Source organism: Triturus cristatus, chromosome 5_2 (genome assembly GCF_964204655.1).
Source record: "Triturus cristatus chromosome 5_2, aTriCri1.1, whole genome shotgun sequence".
In the NCBI taxonomy this organism is placed as follows: domain Eukaryota; kingdom Metazoa; phylum Chordata; class Amphibia; order Caudata; family Salamandridae; genus Triturus; species Triturus cristatus.
In genome coordinates this window covers 803,611,442-803,630,825 of record NC_140588.1, presented here as the reverse complement: position 1 = coordinate 803,630,825, position 19,384 = coordinate 803,611,442, and the positions used below count along the sequence as shown (strand labels likewise).

At 46.6% G+C, this 19,384-nt stretch overlaps 1 protein-coding gene across 3 annotated transcripts in view; it reads right to left on the bottom strand.

The window, feature by feature from the left end:
• Positions 1-19,384, bottom strand: part of MCF2 (MCF.2 cell line derived transforming sequence) — an 830,978-nt gene that overhangs the window by 8,134 nt on the left and 803,460 nt on the right. For all 3 annotated transcript variants that reach the window (XM_085607961.1, XM_085607960.1, XM_085607962.1), the window contains one exon: positions 10,923-11,023. In XM_085607961.1, the coding sequence (XP_085464087.1) occupies positions 10,923-11,023 (101 nt within the window). The remainder of the gene's footprint in view (positions 1-10,922; positions 11,024-19,384) is intronic.

Here is a 19,384-nt window from a genome sequence, read left to right as displayed (position 1 = left end):
TACCATTTGGTACATATGCGGGAAGGGGGCGAATGGAAGAAGGCATTCAAGACTCGCTATGGTCTATATGAATACATTGTGATGCCGTTCGGCTTATGTAATGCTTCCGCAGCATTTCAATTCTTTCTTAATGATGTCTTGAGGGAATACTTGGATCAATACGTGGTGGTATACATCAATGACACCCTGATCTATTCATCGACTGTAAAGATTCATAGACAACATTTGCGTTCTGTTTTGCAAGCCTTACGAGATAACCATTTGTTTTGCAAGATCAGCAAAAGTGAGTTTGGAGTAACTATGGTGGAATTTTAGGAGTGATTTGAACTCCATGGGGACAGAAAATGGCTGAACGGAAGATATCAGCAGCTAGGGATTGGCCTATCCCACAGAACGTGAGAGACATCCAGTGTTTCTTGGGATTCTCTAATTTTTACCAAAGATTTATTAGCCACTTTTTGAATCTGGCAGCACCCCTCACGTGTCTGTTAAGGAAGAAGACCGTCTTTCAATGGAATGATGAGGCCCAGAAAGGGTTTGAGGCTTTAAAACTTGCTTTTGTGTCCGCCCCTGTATTGATGCATGCAGACCCTGACCGACCTTATATAGTAGAAGCAGATGCTTCAGATACAGCAGTGGGAGCGGTGTTATCCCAACATCATCAAGCGACAGGCCAGCTACACCTGGTGGCTTAAATGTCGAGGAAACTAAACCCAGCCGAACGCAACTACACAATAGCAGAGAAAGAACTGCTGGTCATTAGAAACACCTTTCTGGATTAGAGACATTTCCTAATGGGAGCCAAACATACAGTCACTGTATTTACCGACCACCGTAACCTCCAATTCATGACGGCTGCAAGGCATTTAACACCTCGACAGCTGAGATGGATGATGCTCTTTGCTAGACAGGCTAGACTTCTGCAACCACTTCCTACTCCACTGCAACTGTGGGAACATTTATCTTTGAATTTTGTTGTAGGGTTTACTCCTGATAGGGGCCACTCTGTCATTTTGGTCGTAGTGGACTCACTTACTAAGATGGCCCATTTCATTGCCTGCAAACAGATACCCACGGTGGGTCAGTTAGCCCACTTATATGGGTTACCAAGGGTAATCGTATCCAACCGTGAGTCGCAGTTTACAGCTAACTTCTGGAGGATTTGGTGTTCTGCATCAAGGATCTCCTCTAATCTATCAACTAGTTTCCACCCACAAGCAGATGGCCAGACAGACAGGGTGAATCAGACCTTGAAGCAATACCTTAGATGTTATGTCGATATCACTTCAGAAGCCTGGTTAGATAGTTTATGGTTAGCAGAAACTGCATATAACAGCGCTACTCATAGTTCTACTAAACATACTCCCTTCTATTGCACTTATGAGTTTCATCCGCGTTTCATACCCTTCTTGAACCCTTTACATATTGGACACATCCCTGAAGTGAAGGATAGAATAGAACACATTCCTAAAACCCTGAGAGAAGCACAGAAGGGTTTGAGAGAGGCGAAAACCAAATAAAAGGTATATGCTGACAAACACAGATGTCCAGGGCCAGTGTACATAAAGGGGGATTATGTGTGGTTCTCTACCAAGAACATCAGGTTTAAAAAATACAGCGTCTTTATTCCTAAATACATATATATGTGATTAAGGTCATAAACCCTGTGGTGGGGAAGCTGGCTTTACCCTCTAATTTGAGAATTCACCCTGCTTTTCATATCTCATTACTCAAACCTTCTTATTCACCTATAAAGAACAGTCCATTGCCTGTCCTAGTTGATAATGACATTGAGCATGAGGTAACGGGTATTAGAGATTCCAAAATCTAACAACAGAAATTGTGGTATCTAGTAGCCTGGAAGGGGTATGGGAATGAGGAAACTCCAGGGAACCAGCTTCAGGTGTCCACGCCCCTCGTTTCACTGCCATGGTTCATAAAAGGTACCCCAGGAAAACCATGTCTCTGTCAGTGTTCTTCGGGAGAGAGATGTACTGTCGCAGCGCATCAGCGGGGAACAAGGTGTCAGTAACAACACTGACAGAACCATTGTCCGCGACGATTGCTGTACACACTAAAATAGACTACACATCCCATGAGTCCATGGGAAGTCAGCCATATTCAGACACAGCCACGTCAGGGGAAGCAAGAGATCAAAAATGCTTCCGGTGTGCGAGTTCCAGGCCGTTTAATCTGAACCCGGAGATTCAGCACTGATGAAGGGAGGTCCGGTAAGGGTGCTTCCTGCACCATCATCCCCTTTGTTATTTCGAGAGTGCTGGATTGTGGGCTTCGCTGTGTGCTATTCTGCACCTAGCGCGCCTTGGAAGTCTCTGGTGTTCTTCCATGTTGGCGAGTCGGGGCTCCGACTCATGCAGGGAGAATGAGCAGAGTGTTGAAGAGGGGCATTGGTTACTGGCTCTCTCTTGGGTGATCCTTGCAGTCCACGCTGGTAGCGTAGCTGCATTCAGGGCTGGTGAAATACTTTCCACTGTTCTCCCGTGTTGGCGAGTCGGGCTCCGACTCATGCAGGGAGAACAAGAGGGGTATTGTATGGCTATTGGTTTTTGTGATATCAAAGGAATTCCTATTTGGCTTAACTCTTCCCAAGGAGTTATTGGGGAAACCTCTCCGCAAAGCGGTACTATGTTCTAAGAGAACCAGGTTGATGGCACACCCTGCAGATCAACAGGCTGTGTATTTAAAAAGGCAAGACCAGCTTAAGGAGACCTTTGCCTTTTTCTGTGGATTATGATGGTTCCAATGTCTTGCAATGAGGGTAAACCTTGTCCAATGAATTAATTGGTATTTTTGATTCTCTAATGTACCCAGGAGGCGAAGGGTATTAGTTCCTAAGGTTACCTTTAACTTGGAGCTCTTAAGATGATTCTACCCCAACTTTGCCAATAAACCAGTGTTTATTTACTGGGGTTGTTTGGGTTTATGTTTTTTCACAGCAGGGGTTGATCGAGAGTTCCCGGATGGTCAGCTCTTCGCCCATGTTACTCTCTACTCATGTATATCCTTTGGTAGGTGTGTTTCCTAGAACTTACACCATGGTCCAGTGTTTAAAAAACTATGTTAGTATTGCAGTGAAAATCTTTTGAACCATTTATTCCTCTCATTAGATCGCACGGGGGATGTCATGACTCCATGTTTCCTGTATTGGAATAAGGCTACCCCTTTTTTGTTTCAGGTAGTTCTAGCCATTAGATGTAAGGGGGTGATAGCCAGGGATATCCATATGAACAGTGTTCTCAACGATATTGTTTTTTTTTTGGTTTCAGGTCTCCTTCTCTGCTGTCCCCTTCCTTTCCATCCCTCGCTTGATCACTCCATTAAGTCTGTATACTCAAATCCGACCTTGGGGCTATCAGCAGGTGAATCATACATAGCAACATACGATCCTGAGGATTCAAGGCCCTGACATCAAGGCAGGTTTACATCACTTCAATTAGACAGTACCAACATGATCAATCTATCAAAGGGGAGCTCATCAACCTGGATCGCATTTCTCTTTGGCTGGGTAGGAGCTCTCCAATTGATGCCTCGTGGCCTTTCCTCATTCTTGTACATGAAGAGAAGAAGTCCTGTTTGTCTTTTTTCCCTTCTTTCTCCATTATCCTGGCGGGTTAATAGTTCACAAGCAGTAGCCATTAAACAACACCATTACAGGCAGCTGTGATGACCATGGGAGGTCCTCTTTTACCAACTCTTTCCCTCTCTGGTCTACCCGCTCAATGTCTTTCATAAGAGCAATTCCTGGATTACCCCCCCCTCCCCCAAGGGTGCCCTGAACAACTCCATGGCAGGCCTTGATGAGTCTGACTCCAAGAGCCCCAGTGTGTGGCTCTCACCAGCAGTGTCACAGCTTCTAAGGCCTTTTCAACAGTGTGCCCGTCATCTTGATACTCACTACTTGTCATGCAGACGCCTCCTAGATTGCAGTCATTCTTGACCTCACGGGCCTATTACAGCTCCAGACATTACTTGTAGCCTCTCCACTTGTTACCACTGTTGCTCCTCTCAACCCTTGGTCCACCAAGCTTGATAGGTGGCTCCAGTCCAAGAGCCCTTCCACAGGTCCTCTAGAGTTCTGAAGGGAAAACGTTCCCAGGGGTAACCCTAGACACTTTTGCGCAATTCCTGTGTAATCTACTACAAACAATCCCACAGTGCCCCTTCCTGCCCAGATGCAAGATGGCAAAACCCTTTTCCTCTTGAGCAGAGGCTTTGTGCCCACTCAGAAGTGTGGCCAGGGAAATGAGCAACTCTTCCTCTGTGGTCACTTCAAACCAGTTCTGCGGGTAGCCTCTCTCCCACCAGGATTGGGGACTGCTTGACTGGGTGGAAAGAAAAGGGCCTGGCCAGTTATCAGCTAACACCTGCCTGAGACAGGGTAGGCCTCTTTGAAGGTAATAAAGCTCCTTAGCACAGATTAGATGATCAACCTGCCAGAGGAAAAAAAATACTTTCCCTACACCAAAGGCATTTGTCTTCTATGAGTACCATTTCTTTAATAATTATCACAAATTTGATTTTATCATTAAACTGAATTCAAAATAACTATTAAGAAGAGTATTTGAATTACATTTCTAGATGTTTTCTGACCAGAATTAGCATGAATAAATATAATATTGCAATCAAGGGCTTTCATATAAAAAAAGCCAGCCTTGCTACAGTGAAAATAGTTTTTTGTTTTTTTTTCACTAGAAGGGCTTTTGTAACAATACATTTATATACGTCCTATTTTTAAATACCATGCACCCTGCCTTTGGACTTATGAGACCTACATGGGGGTGACTTATTAGTACTTATAAGGAAGGTTTTGACCTGTTGACTTGCAATTTTAAACTGCCACAAGTAGGTTACAGGGGTAGGTCTGCAGTCATGTTTGCATTGTTACTGTAGTGGGTGGTACAATGGGTGCTGCAGCCCACTAATGCCGAGTACACTTTGCATTTTATCAAATACTAGTGACCTATAGGTACATTAAATATGCCAATTAGGAGTTTAACCAATTCGTCATGCTTTAGTGGCCAGAGCACATGTATTGGGGCCTGGTTAGCAGAGATGCAGTGTGCAGAGTCAAATAAACAGTAGCTTCGGTCCACAATAAATAGGGGTGATCAGGCAAAAATAGGCATTTTCCTACCATAACCTGGCAATTAGTTTTTTTTAGGAAACCAGAATAGATGTTGTTACAGTATTCAGAGAGTGGCATGACAAAGGCTATTATCAGTTCATCTCAGTGGTTGGTTTGCGAAGTGGGAGGATTTTTTGAGAGAGGAAAGAGCAGGTTATTCATAGAGACAAACAGGTGCCCAGATTTCTTACTTTTAATGAGGCTAAAGCAGGGGCTTCAATGCATGGGGGCCAGACAATGGGTATAGAATACGGCTCCAAAATTACTATTTACTACAGCCTTGGACCCCTCCATGCACAAGAAGGTCTTCTTCACCCAGTGGAACACTGTTCATTCAAAACGTTATTTTGGTTGCATTCTATGGACTGTTATCCTCCGTTATCCTAATGAATTGAGTTTGTCATCAGGTTTCATTTAGAAGATCAAGTGGTGCAGTAGCAGGATCTGTAAAAGTGGATCTTTGTGGATATTGAACACCAGACAAGGGTACACTCCAAGCTACTGTGCCTGATCTTGGCTTTTTGACTGTGGTTGGTGAAAAATTATTGGATCCACTGCAGGGCAGAAGCAGCTCAAAATAAGCATGCCCAGTTTTGGATAGACAGTAGTGTCAGAGGCAGTGTAAAGTTCAAAGACTATTAGACCTGTTCGTCTGTCTTCATCCATGGTGAGAAGGTCCCCTACTGTAAAGGTTAAATGAGCTTTGATACCGCTCACAGACATGAATTCAGGATAATGATCATAGAGAATGTGGTGTAGTTCAACACAGTCTCAAAAGTGCCTTAATGCCTCTCTCATCAATCTCATTAGGTTAGAAAATGTATCTTTTAATTATGGGTTGATGTTTAGAGGAAGGCAAAATTCCTGAGCCACCAGGGAAATATACAAATTTATTCCAGTTTTATTACACACAGAGAGGAGTTGGGATTGAACTACTTACTCTGTTGTCAGAATAAAACCGGCAAAATTCCAGTTTGATTTCCGTGTAGGAAGCCCTGTTGCTTTTTGAAGCATTGTGAGGTACAAGGCAATGTGTTTATCTTAATGTAATAACATTTACAGTATATATATTGCCCGTCCTCTGACAGTGCACTTCAAAGTAACTTTACCAGCAAGGATATTCTATGTGCCGTGCCTCTCTACAGTTTCCGGCCAACGTAATTAACTTAATGTAATTATCATTATGTTAACTACAATGACTGGCTGATGGCACTGGCTGATGGCGGTGCTCTCAGCACAATAATTTCTCAATCTTTTCATTCCAGACTGAGGAATCCTTGATTTTCAGGGCATTAATCCTGCATTCTTCCCATTTTCCAACCTGCTGCTGGTAGGTGAGGAATTTGGTGCAACTTGATGATGTTTTGTAACTGCTTACTGTGGATGAATAAAATGAAATTTTGCCCGGGCCTGGTGATGGTAGTGCATTTCAAAGAGACAGAAATGGGAAGTGGTGAGGGCATTAATCACATTTGTTATATCCATCACAAGACAGAGGCAAAAGTTGTATGCGGCAGAGTAAGGGTACATAGTAGAATTGAACATTTTTATCTTGAGTGCCAGGCCCATTACTACATGCTCTGGATGAGATAAAAAATACTAAAAAGCTGGTGGAATTGTTGTGGAGTAGAGAGGTTGCTCCACTGTGTTTGTGATAGTTGTGGATTATGGCAGCTTTGGTCTTAAATACCTCAGGTGGATCTTTAAAATATTGTTCAGATTTGCAAGGCTTACATTTTAAGATGTTTGAATAAGCCAATTTCTGATAAAGAATGATTTCCTTTCATTGATTGCATGCCTCATCATTGCAATTAGCAAAGTAAGACTTTTTGGCTTTCTTAATATCTGCCTGCAGTAACCTCCACTGTGACTTTTGCAATCTTCAATCTGCGGCTTGTTCAATTGGCTTTCCAGGTTGCGGTTGACACGTTTCAGATTAACAGTTTCTCCAGCAATTTATTTTTGCAGATTTCCTAGATTTGGCTGGTGCTAAGATGTCAAGAGCAGGAAATATATTGTGCTACAGGTTGTCAAGCAATATGTCAGGGCTTTTGATGGAGGATGGCTGGTAATGTTTTGAAGGCACTTTAGGTTACATTTGCAAGATCTAGCAGTACAGCTAATTGTATTGAACCTACTGTGTACTTATATTTCAGAATTGGGCCATAGGAATAAGGTAATATATTTGGTTTGGGAGGTGCAACAGTAGCATCATGTTCGAAGATTCACACAAATTTGTGAACATAAGATAATGTGTGTGTCCAGCTATGTGGGTTGGGTTACGCACTGCTGCCTAATATTTTGGCAGTTCTCTGTGGTAGCCTTGGGATCTTACATTGAGACAGCGAAGGTCTGACCTGGTAACAGGTACACCAACTGCCTGAAGTTCTATCAGAGCATTCAAGTAGGGCCTATTTAAAAACCATCTGTCAATGCAGGGGTAAAAAGAAAATCAGAGCACCAAAACGAAAATCAGATCACCAAATAAAAAACACAAGGGGACCCACAATGACAAATGGATTTTGTCACAGCACCGAATTGCAACTTAGCTAACATTATAGGTGGTGGAGTCGGCGCCTACTATATGCTGTGAAAGACTTTTGCAACTCTGAGTCTTATAGTGCATCTAGTATTTCCAGTGGGCTACTTTGGGGCATCCATGCTGTATATAAATCTCCGCATCCTGGCTTGCATAGATGTGCACATGCCAAGTCTGCTTGGAACTCACATTTAATGGAGTGCATGATTACCATGCATAAAATGGATTTGTAAATGTCATACCAGCCATCTTTTCAAGTGAGTTTGCACAACAAATCTAGGATGAATGAATGTGATGCCAATACAATATTCTGTTGACTGGTAATATTGTAATTGTGTTAATCCTACTCCTTGGCAGCTGCTAATTTGCCAGTACTGCTAACAAGTATTGACCACGGTTGAGTTGACTGTGTCTGACTAGTAGCCCTTACAAAAATTTGGATGGATGTAGATTTTATTACTGACCTTCCAGTGAGTTTCCTTTAATTTACAATTACTTGTTAGTGTAGGGTATGACATTTTAGCTATTGTTTTGGGTTTCTAATTAAAATCCCTTTATATAAGTGTCTGATTAGAATAAAATTTATATTCACATTCAAATTTCTGAGGTATGATAAAAGTATGTCTTCAAAGGTATGACCCATATGTGCAACTGATTTAATATTTCTACATATAGATGGTGAACTGAAACACTGATGATCAAAACGGATTGCTTAACGTTGTGGTTAATTGTTTGATCTACTTTTGATACAGGCCTGTGGAATTAAACATTTTTTTTCAGGAATATAATTTGCATTCCAAACAAGTCTAATCCTGACCCATTTTGTATTCTGTGTTTATTGCGTTATTAATTAGAAGTATTTTTTAGGTTATCTAATTTAACATCACTGCTTTGGTGTTGTATCTTCTTTTACCCTGTTTGTCACAACATGTTTTTGGTTAATTTATGCGTGATATTCATTCTTAACAAACTTTTTTTTTTTAAACAAATTGATTGCGAAAACAAAGAACAACTCAGAATTACACCTTCCAACTTATATTTTTTTAATCCCACTGTAACCACGGATAAAGCAAGTACGTCTAATTAGTGAGTATCCAGATACACTTGAGGCATGAATATGAGTAACGCACGGTGGCAGTCCAGCCACCGGCAAACCGGTGGCCCGACCACCCCGTTATAAGTTGGATGGTCGGCCCTGAATTCCACCACCGCTGTTCCCTGGTAATGGTGCGATGGTCAGGTCCTGCGTAATTTGCTGGTGGTGCTGAGGCACAGCCAAGCTTATTACGAGTTTCAGGACCAGAGATCTTTCCTCCATGAAAAGGCTGGCGGTCCTGAAACAAAGGGGGCCCAAAAGGTCCCTCTGTTGCCCATTTGCATGGGGATGCATTCAAGGGAAAACAACATGTGCCAACTTGTGTGCATGCGCCCCAGTTCCTGCATGGCATGGACTTCATAGTCCATGTCGTGCAGGAACTGTTTTTGTCATTCCCATTGCGGTGCCCAATTTCAGAGGCACTGCCATTTGAACGCAAAAAACAGCCTACCAGACACGAGGAAACTCAATATGGCAAGCGGCCCGACCACGGGTTTGGCGGTGCAGGAGCAGCTGCAAAACTTGTACTCGGGCCATTAATCAAATATGATAGCCACTGGAGCTCTACCATTAAGCTTTTGATGGAGTGGCCTAGTGCCTTTCTACAAAACTATTTCCTTTTTCTCAATGCGTTTTAAAATATTGTTTGAAGGCAAATATTGATTTTTACTATGAGCATAAGCACTTTACCACTAACAGGTGGAGTATACACTAGACATTTGATGTGAATTTGTATCCATAATTATTTTATACAATTTAATACAAAACAAATCAAAATGCTTTGGAGAAATATGTCCTTATCGTAATCAATATATGATAGATGCAGAGAAATACCTGGTTTGTGCATAAAGTGTGAGATGTGAATGATTATAACTCAGATCAGTACTCTCCCAAAAATTACTACTATATCCTTCAAAGTGTTTTAGTAATCTGTAATGTATTTGCCCACAATGAAATAATCTTAAGAAAATACGTTTTTCAAACGTCAAGTGGTGCGATTTCCTATGATGGCATCAATGATAAATTCTAGATTACAACATGCCCTACAATGTAATCCGAGGAAGAAAATATAATTTTATGTTACATCATCAAAAAGACACACCCTCCCACACACTGGTAGGGGCTTCTGGCCCATCAAACATGTGACTCTCCAACCTCATCTGAGGATGGAGGTCTGCGAATTGTGCATTAGTTGAGCCTGCTGATGTAAGTATTTAAGCTGCTTTGGAAGTAAATCTGGTTCGGACATATAACTTTGTTTCCTAATAAACAGATTTAAAACTAAAATTGTGTGTACTTTCTTCTGCGAAGGTATTTTTTGGCATCTGGCTGACTTTATCTTTTGGCCTGTTATCTTCTTTCTAAGAGAACCAGGCCTGCCACTGTTCTGGAGGAGAACAGTTTTATCATGGCCTGGAAGGGTATTTCTAGGCTCAGACTAAAGCATTTGCAAAGCGCTCTTGCTAAAGATTTTTTCTAGGATTGACATCTTTATCAGAGATAGAATCTGGCAAAAACTGCCCTCCCTCAGACAAGCACATACGCACTAGCAATAGGTGATAAACCCTAATTCATCCAGGTCTACACTCATCCTGGATACAATGAAGGCTCACACAACATCAACGAATATCAACATAAGTTTCATTTAATGGCCAAGTCTAACGGAGTCTGTTGCACTGAGTAATCAAGTGATGGAAAAAATGAGGTCCCCAAAGTTTTACTTTTGAGCAGTGCTCTAACCATCCTTCAGGGTACAGCATCACTGCAATAGGAGGAGTCCCAACCAAGAAGGTGCACACGCATTTCCAAAACTGGGGTATACTGGAAATGATTGAAGGCTTTCTTTGTGGCTGCTGGATAGGCATTTAATGCACATAGAAAAACCAGGCTGGTGATTGAAACACATGGAACTTTTACCTGACATTTAATGAACTCAAGAAATATCTGTAATCTAATCAACAATGTGGCTCATTTCTTTTCTGTGGAACCAATAGATGGACATACATTTCATTCTTAAGTATGTTCGTCGGGTTTCATACTTGCAGTAATAAGAACACATGCAAAACAGGACTATCTACCTGGAACTCATTTAGTTGCTGTATTAGTAGAATGCAAACGTTTAACATTTGTTTGTAGTATACCTGAAACTTTGGCATTCCGAAAACCTGCGTCACCAAGAATGATTTGTAGATTTTTGCTTGGAATCCATCCTTCTTTTCTTCTACTTAAATTCTTCACCAACCTTGAAATAATGTTAGAAATAAAAATATTAGTATCAATTATTATAAAGGCGTTCTTGTATGAAAACATAGAGAATACATTATACTACAAGCAGAGGAAATGTTGTACAGCTTTCAATTAAGAGTAGAAATGGAGTCCCTTACCAAATATAGTGGACAGCAGAGATTACAAAAGCACATCACAAGATGTTGGTGTGCCACAGGAATCAATAAGGTAGATAACTGTGTCCTGGTTTAGATATTTAAAGAAATTCGCTACTGCATATTATTTAGTTACTCTAATATCTGTCACAAATCTAGTTCCTTTGTAGACCTGAGACAAATACTCCTCTTCCATTTAAGGTGCTGGAGTGACTCTGGTTGAAATGAGGAATGAGGAAAAGTGAAGCTCAAATTCAAAAAAATCTTCCAGTGTGTTCCGTTTCCCACCTCTGCCCACCATCTACCCTATCCGTGACTCTTTTATGAAGGTGTGGATTTGTGCTGGACTGTTCCCCTATTTTTATGTGATTACATTTTCAAAAATGCATATATTCAAACAGGAACAGACATTTATATGATAGACACACCTGGCAGGTGACTAAAACATGTCAGCCAAACTGCAAATAACTGGTGTCAAGTCATTCTCTCTTTCACAAACAAAAATTACATATTTTTCACTTTGAAATAAATGTGCATTCCCTATCTCCTCTTCTTTTGTCTCACACACGAGTGTGGTAAGCAAGCCTCATCTGGAGGAGTGGCCTGACTCGCAGCCAAGATGTCCGCAATGCTCTGAGGTCTGCAGCCCAGCTCGAGAAACAGGTATTCCCTAAATGTAAGAGTAATGAGACTTACAAGGAGAAAAGAAATCTGAGCAATCAAAAGATTTCTGCTTTTATGAGACTTCTTTCACAAATAACAGCAGACTCTCTAACTTTTCTTCTCTGTACGGACCTCATGCTAGAACCTCAGAATGCATACTGACTTGGATCAAACTAGTGCAAAAAGAACTATTGATGGACAGAATGCAGAGCAATGTCATACATTCACCCCAGTACAGAGATCTGGGCATAAAGCCATCGTTTTTTTGCTCACCATGCCATTCCTGTTTGGACCCAGCCATATAAAAATAAGTCTTGACCCTGTACCCAATGGGAACAGTCCAGCCCGAACTGCCAGGCCAGGTCCTCCCTGGACTGGAAACAAGCATCCTAGGACCGGTTTCGGGGTTTCACTGCTCTTCAGCCAGGATAGCTTGATTCCAGTGGCATGGAGAGCACAGGACTCACGTCTGAGCATACCCGTCCTACTCGGGGTGACAATTGCAAAAATAACTATTGATGGACAGAATGCAGAACAATGTCATACATTCACCCCAGTACAGAGATCTGGGCCTAAATCCATCGTTTTTTTGCTCACCATGCCATTCCAGTTTGGACCCAGCCATATGCAAATCAGTCTTGACCCTGTACCCAATGGGAACAGTCCAGATCAACCTGGAGCACAATATGTATTTGTCGCTCTGTGACACACACTGTTCTTCTTTAGATAAAGCTGTCCCATGTGAGAGGATAACAGATGTGTTTCTAACTAGAGTTAACATTGTAGCTTTTGTTACTACAGCATGCAGGAATCAAACAGCAGTCCAAGTTAGATGTAACAGGGGTGGTAGTTTGGAACAATTAGACACTTAATCATTTAATTCAATGGATTTAACTCAATTGGTTCTTAGAAAGCATTGAAATAGCATGCTGCCTTGGAACTAAAAAGTTTTTCTGGTCTTTGAGCATGATATGAAATTTAGAAAGTCTCCTTTAGTCATGCGGAAACAGGCTGTTAACTCTGATCCACTTATAATACTTCAAGTGTTCTTGTGGAATAATAGACAAATTCTGTGGTCTATAAGATTCAAAGTTGCATATTGGTCCGAGACACCATGAGCACATTTCTTTACGTCCAATCACAAAGGAGGGACTGAGGGCTTTTTAGACAGGTTCAGTATACATGCCCTAACAATAATCAGTCCTGATACCGGCAGAAGAGGGTAGGTCGGCCGGCCTTTTTTGCGGACTTTACAAAGACACACAAGGAAATTCCTTGTGAGATACATGCTGAGTATTGATAAAGTAGATAGAGAAACCCAACTAGGGTTTGTCATATGCTATCAGGTACTACACATAGCATGTGTTAGGTTGGTGTAAAAGGGTAGATCACACCATACAACCACACATGTGTAGATAGATTTAATTTTATTATGCCCTCACGAATTGCCACCAGATTGTTTAACTACCAGGCGAGAAACATGTTGACCACACAATAGAGCGCCCTACCGGAGACGTAATCTCAGACATGCGCCTTTGTTTCTTTTTTTTTTTTTTTTTTTTTTGAAACCGTTTATTACAAGACTCAAAAATATACAAATATGGGCCTACAACCTTCCGGCCGGCCGCTAGCAGTGAAAGGAGCATACGATATACATTTATAAAACACATGGTGCTGCGGCCGAGCATGCACAGGAGGTAACATCGTTGCGAGCCACACTGTCCTGACCCCACTATACGGTTCCATTTTAAACTTAAAGAACAACAACTACAAAAAAACCCACAAGGCAATCCTCAATTGGAAATAGCAGCACGTGCTCCCCTGGAGGGGGGATCCTAGCCATCCATAGGAATCTCACGAGGGGGCAGAGATCAGAACTAGGGCTGGGTACACCCAATGCCCAGGTACCGGGGGGATGAGTTGACTAAGGGGACGGGGCCGGCGACGGATCGGGCAATAACGGTGGAGCACAGATTCCCCCGCGGTAGGCGTTCCAGGGGCCCCACACTTTCACCCATGTCGCAGGCTTACCTCTCGCCACATACACCACCTTTTCCCGAAACATGCACCAATCCATATGTTCCTTCCAGGCCGAGACAGTCGGGGGCCTCTGGGATCCCCACAGCCGGGCAATATCACGCTTGGCAACCATATACCCCAGAGTCGCCCACCACGTCTGCAGCACCGAGTAATCGGTAGGCTCCCACACATTCAACAGGCATCTCCTCGCTTCGGGCAACAGCGCCACATGCGTGACCACTCGCAGCACCTCATGCACACCACGCCAGAACCCCGCCACCTCCGGGCACTCCCACAAGATATGCAGAAAAGTCCCCAGCGCACCACACCCGCGCTTACACAAACCGTCCTCAGCGTAGCCCATACGCAGGAGCTTTGGCCCAGTCATGTAGACCCTGTGGAGTATCTTGAGCTGGACGAAGCGAAGGCGAGCCGGTATGGCCACCTCTTTCGGGGAGGCCACCGCGGAGATCCAGTCCTCGTCGTCCAGCTCCAGCCCATCGGCTACCCAAGCCTCACGAAGGGCAATCGACAAGTCTGAGCGGTCGTTGATCAGTTTTTTGTAGATCAGTGAGATCGTGCTGTCAGGGACGTGTCCGTCCAGCACTCTATCCTCCAGGGGGGAACACTCCGGGATGGAGGCAACGTCCGGAAAGACGGAGCCCAGCGCATGTCGGACCTGCAAATACCGAAAGTATTCGCTGCCCTGCAACTGAAATTCCGTCTGCAGCATTTCAAACGTTTTAAATCCTCCCCTCGTCCAGAGATCCCCCACTCTGCTAATGCCTATTAAGTCCCACTGCTCAAAGCCCTTTGAGGTCCACAAGGAGCCCAACCGCTCAGACGCATATAGTGGTGACGCCCGGGTCAGACGGTCCTTCCACCCCATAGCTGCATTGGCCGCGTGCCACACTCGCACCATGACACGCGTGGGCCCCGTTAGGCGAGCGTCGGGCGCGCTAGAATAGAGTGCTCGATAATGGTCACCACCTGGAAGTAGCATCCTATCCATTTCAAACGCCGGGTTTAAGGCTGGCCCATATAGGCCCTGATTAATCGCAGCTAGCTGGGAGGCCCAATAATACCGTTTAATATCCGGGAGGGCTATCCCCCCATCATACCATGGGAGCATCAGCTTAGCCAGGGCAATACGTGGCCTCCCGTCCCAGAACAGACGGCGCTGCAAACTCTCCACTTCGCGGAAGTAGCGCGCCGGGACGAGGTCCATAGTGTTCTGCAACGCGTACAGGAAACGCGGCAGCGACATCATTTTAAACAATGCCGCCCGGCCGAGCGGCGAAAGCGGCAAACGCCGCCAGCGCGCGACATCCTCTTTCAGACGCTGGAGGGGGGGAAGCAAGTTCCGATCATACCGAGCCTCCGGGTCCAGAGTGATGAAGACACCCAGGTACCTAAATCCCTGCGGGGCGACCTGGATCGGACAGCCCCGCCGGAGGATAGGAGCCTCCCCGGAGAGAACATACACACACGATTTAGCCCAGTTGATGACCAGACCGGAGTTACGACCGAATGAATGCAAAACATCAACCAGTACTATGAGTGATTTACGTGGGGAAGCTAGGTACAAGAGGATGTCATCAGCGTATAGGGATACGCGGTCCTCATACTCGGGGGTCCAGCGGAGACCACGGATGGAAGGCTCCCACCGCAGCCACTCCGCCAGGGGCTCCAAGGCAAGTGCAAAGAGGAGCGGCGATAAGGGGCAGCCCTGCCGCGTGCCCCGTCCCAGCTCGAACGGAGCTGACACTCTTCCGTTCACCACCACCTGCGCCAATGGGCCCGAATACAGCAATTTGACCCAACTGATGAACCCTGGGCCGAATCCAAACTTCGCAAGCATCGCCCAGATATATGGCCACTCAAGCGTGTCAAACGCCATGGTGGCGTCTAAGGACGCCAAAATGGCCGGCTCCCGTATGAACGGGGCACGTGCGAGCACACCGTGCAAACGCCGCAGATTAAGGGCTGTGTTGCGATGGGGAATAAAGCCCGATTGGTCCTGATGAACCAAATCGCCCACCACACCGACCAGCCGATTGGCCAGTACCTTGGCGAGAATCTTGGGCTCCGCGTTCAGTAGCGAAATGGGCCGATAGGATGTAACCCGGTCCCGAGGTCTCCCTTCCTTGTGGATGACCACGATTGTAGCCAGACGCTGGTCCAGTGGGAGGGAGCCCACCGAGTGTGCCGCCAGGAACATAGCCCGGAGGTGGGGTGCCAGCGTATCCGGTCGCAACTTGTACAACTCGATAGGGAGACCATTCGGACCCATGGCCTTGCCGGAAGCGACCGAGCGTATGGCGAGGGCGATCTCGTCGGAGGTGGGAGCGGCGTACAACGACACCCTGTCATCCCCGGAAAGGGACGGCAGCGCGATATCACTGAGCAGGGCACGGGAATCCTCTTCCGAGCAGGGAGACACCGGGGAATACACCCCACGGAAATAATCTGCGAAGCAGGAGACAATTTCTTCTGGCTCAGTTACACACACACCATCCGTTTTCTCAATCAGCGGGACCACACGATTCGCTCTCTCTTTTTTGTCCAACCACGCTATAAGTTTACCAGCCTTATCACCCACATCATACAGTCGCCCCTGTTGCTCTCTACTGAGGCCCCTGGCCGCCTCCGTGACGAGGGCCCTATAGGCCGCTTGCTTGAGTTGGAGGACATGCAATGCGGCATCCGTCACCCCACCTTCTAAATTACCCTCCAACTCGGCTATTTCAGCCTCCATCCGGGTCACCTCCTCCCGCTCGCGCCTCCGTGCGTGGGAAATAAGGGATAGGGCCTCCCCTCGGAGTACTGTCTTGAAGGCCTCCCATAGCGGTACAGCCGAAGGCACAGACCCCACATTCTCATCAAAATATCTCTGAAGGGATTTAATCAATTCAGCGCGAATGATGGGGTCGCGCAGGTACCAAGGATTGATTGGGACCACCCTACCCTCACCCCTCGGAAAGACATCAAAGTGCAGTAGGAGCGGGGAGTGGTCCGAAATACCCCGTGGCAAATGGCGCACCTCTCCCACCCTCCCAACATAAGCCGCCGGGACAAGGACATAGTCTAGTCGTGAGAGACTACCATGGGCTCCCGAGTGGAAAGTGTACTGCAGCTGCGTGGGGTGTTTTAAACGCCAGCAGTCCACTAATCCAAATGTATCCAAGAGGCCGGGTAGCCACGCCTGTGCCCGGGGGAGGTCCCTAGGGGGGTGACGATCCACAGTCCCAGATACCACCGCATTAAAATCCCCCCCCACAACTAAAAGCCCCCCCGGAAGGCCAAGGAGAAGGCGCCCAAGGTCCGCAAAGATGGTCGACTGCAGCCCCGGTGGGATGTATACTGACACAAAGACAATCACTTTGCCCTCCAATCTTCCCACCAAGACCGTGTAACGTCCCCTGTCATCGTGGAGCACCTCATCAAGCTCCAACGGGAGCGAGTTCTTCACCATGATGCCCACACCCCTTGAGCCGGACGTGAAGCCCGAGTGAGCCACTAGGCGATAGCCACGCCGATTCATGGCGCAGAAGGAGTTGCCAATAAGGTGTGTCTCCTGCAGAAAGACCACATCAGGCGAGATGCGCTTCAAAAACTGCAGGACCACACCCCGTTTGATCCTGTCCCCCAGTCCATTCACATTCCAAGACAACAAAGTTAGTTCCCTACCCCCCATCATGTACAGAAGCCATCATTCGTCCCCCGGAGAGCACTTTAGAACTAACACAAAAATACGGTTGCCTTGTGATAAAAACGAACAACACCCCATCCCCACCCACCCACCCCAACAGAACTCCCCCCTCCCTGCACCCCTGCATGAGCCCAAACAGCCCCCCAACGTGCAGTGTGCCTGTCGCCCCATATATAGTTAGACTAACTAAACCCCCTAGAGGAGGAGGGAGAACCCCCAATAGACCCAACACAACCTCCATAGGAGGGGAACTTACAAAAACTGACGCAGAATCAAAAGTGGCAACATTTTCGTCCAGAGTGAGGCCCAATATTAGATCCTCAGTCCCGATCCAGCGTGCCGTCTCCCCCCGCCGCCCCCCCCCGCCCCCCCGATCACGATCCCCGGGCAGAGTATCCAGCCAGTCCCCGGCCGCTTCAGGACGATCAAAGAAGTGAGTGCAACCATCCACCTCCACACGCAGCTTGGCCGGGAAAAGCATGGCGTATTTGAGGTTTAGGTCCCGAAGACGGCGTTTGACGCCTAGAAAGCTCAGTCTTTGCTTCTGGACCGCTGGGGTGAAATCAGGATAAAAATTAACCTCCATATTGTCGAGCTTGACCGGTCCATGCAGTCTGGAGGCTTGCAGGATAGCGTCTCTATCCCGAAAATTGAAAATCCGGGCGATGAGAGGTCTCGGAAGGGGCTCCGACCTTCGGCCTTCCCCCGGGAACCCTGTGGGCCCTTTCCACAGCGAAGAATTTGCTCAGCCCCCGTGGCTGGAGATGGGTAGCAATCAGGTCCTCCACAAAGAGATCCGCCGCCGCCTCCTCGCGTCCCTCGGGCACCCCAATAATGCGGACGTTGTTCCTCCGTGCCCGACTCTCGGAGCCCTCCAGGCGTCGATCCATCAGCGCACTCGCCTGACTAAGCCGGCGCACCTCTGTTTGCAAGGCTGCCACATCTGTCGTTAGGCCCGATGCGGTGTGGGCCAAAGAATCTACTCGGTCGTTGGTTTTGGAAAGATCGGCCCTCACCAGGCCAACATCCACAAGGACCGAGTCAATCTTCTGCGCCAGTGTATCAAACCGCTGGCCCACCGAGGCCTTCATCTCGGCAATGGCGCCCATGACATCTCGCAGAGTTAGATCTGCGGGCAGGTCTGGGGCATCAGGAGGGCTCTCAGGGGACTTGCGCGGTCCATCGGGAGATCCCTTCTGGAGGGTATAGCGGTCCATACTGTTGGCCTGATGGACGGCGCCACGCCGGGTCGATTTGGTCTTTGCCCGGTCTCCATCTTGTTTCGTGGCCATGGCCACCAGTCTCCCAGTCGCACCAGCCACGTCGTGTAGGGCAGGAAAGCAGGGCCACGAGCTCCGGGGGGGCCCCCTCAGAGCAGTGGGGTGGATCACAGCCGGCAGGCAGGCAGAATCTCCCAGCAAGGCCACACCACACCAACACCAAGGGCTCCGCGACCCAACCTCGCAGAAACGACAAGGTGGCGCGAAAGCGAAAGCGAAAGTGCGGGGTACGCGAGTCGCCAGGCCCTGCCTGCCGCTGTTGTTCACTTTGTCACTGGATCACCCCACAGCGCAAATCCGGGGTCTGGCAAGGGGAAGGCCGCAAACCTCAATCGGTGCTCACTCCGGTGTCCGAGGTCCGATTCGGAAGCGGAAAACGGGTGCCACCTCAGCTCGGGTTCACCAACATAGTCCCCTCATCCAGGACAGGATAATTTCAGGATAATCGTAGGAGGTTGCGGAGGTCCTCGGGAGCCTCGCACCTACGCGGCCATCTTGGTTGCGCGCTAGGCTCCTCCCCGCCTTTGTTTCTTTTAATCAGGGTGGTA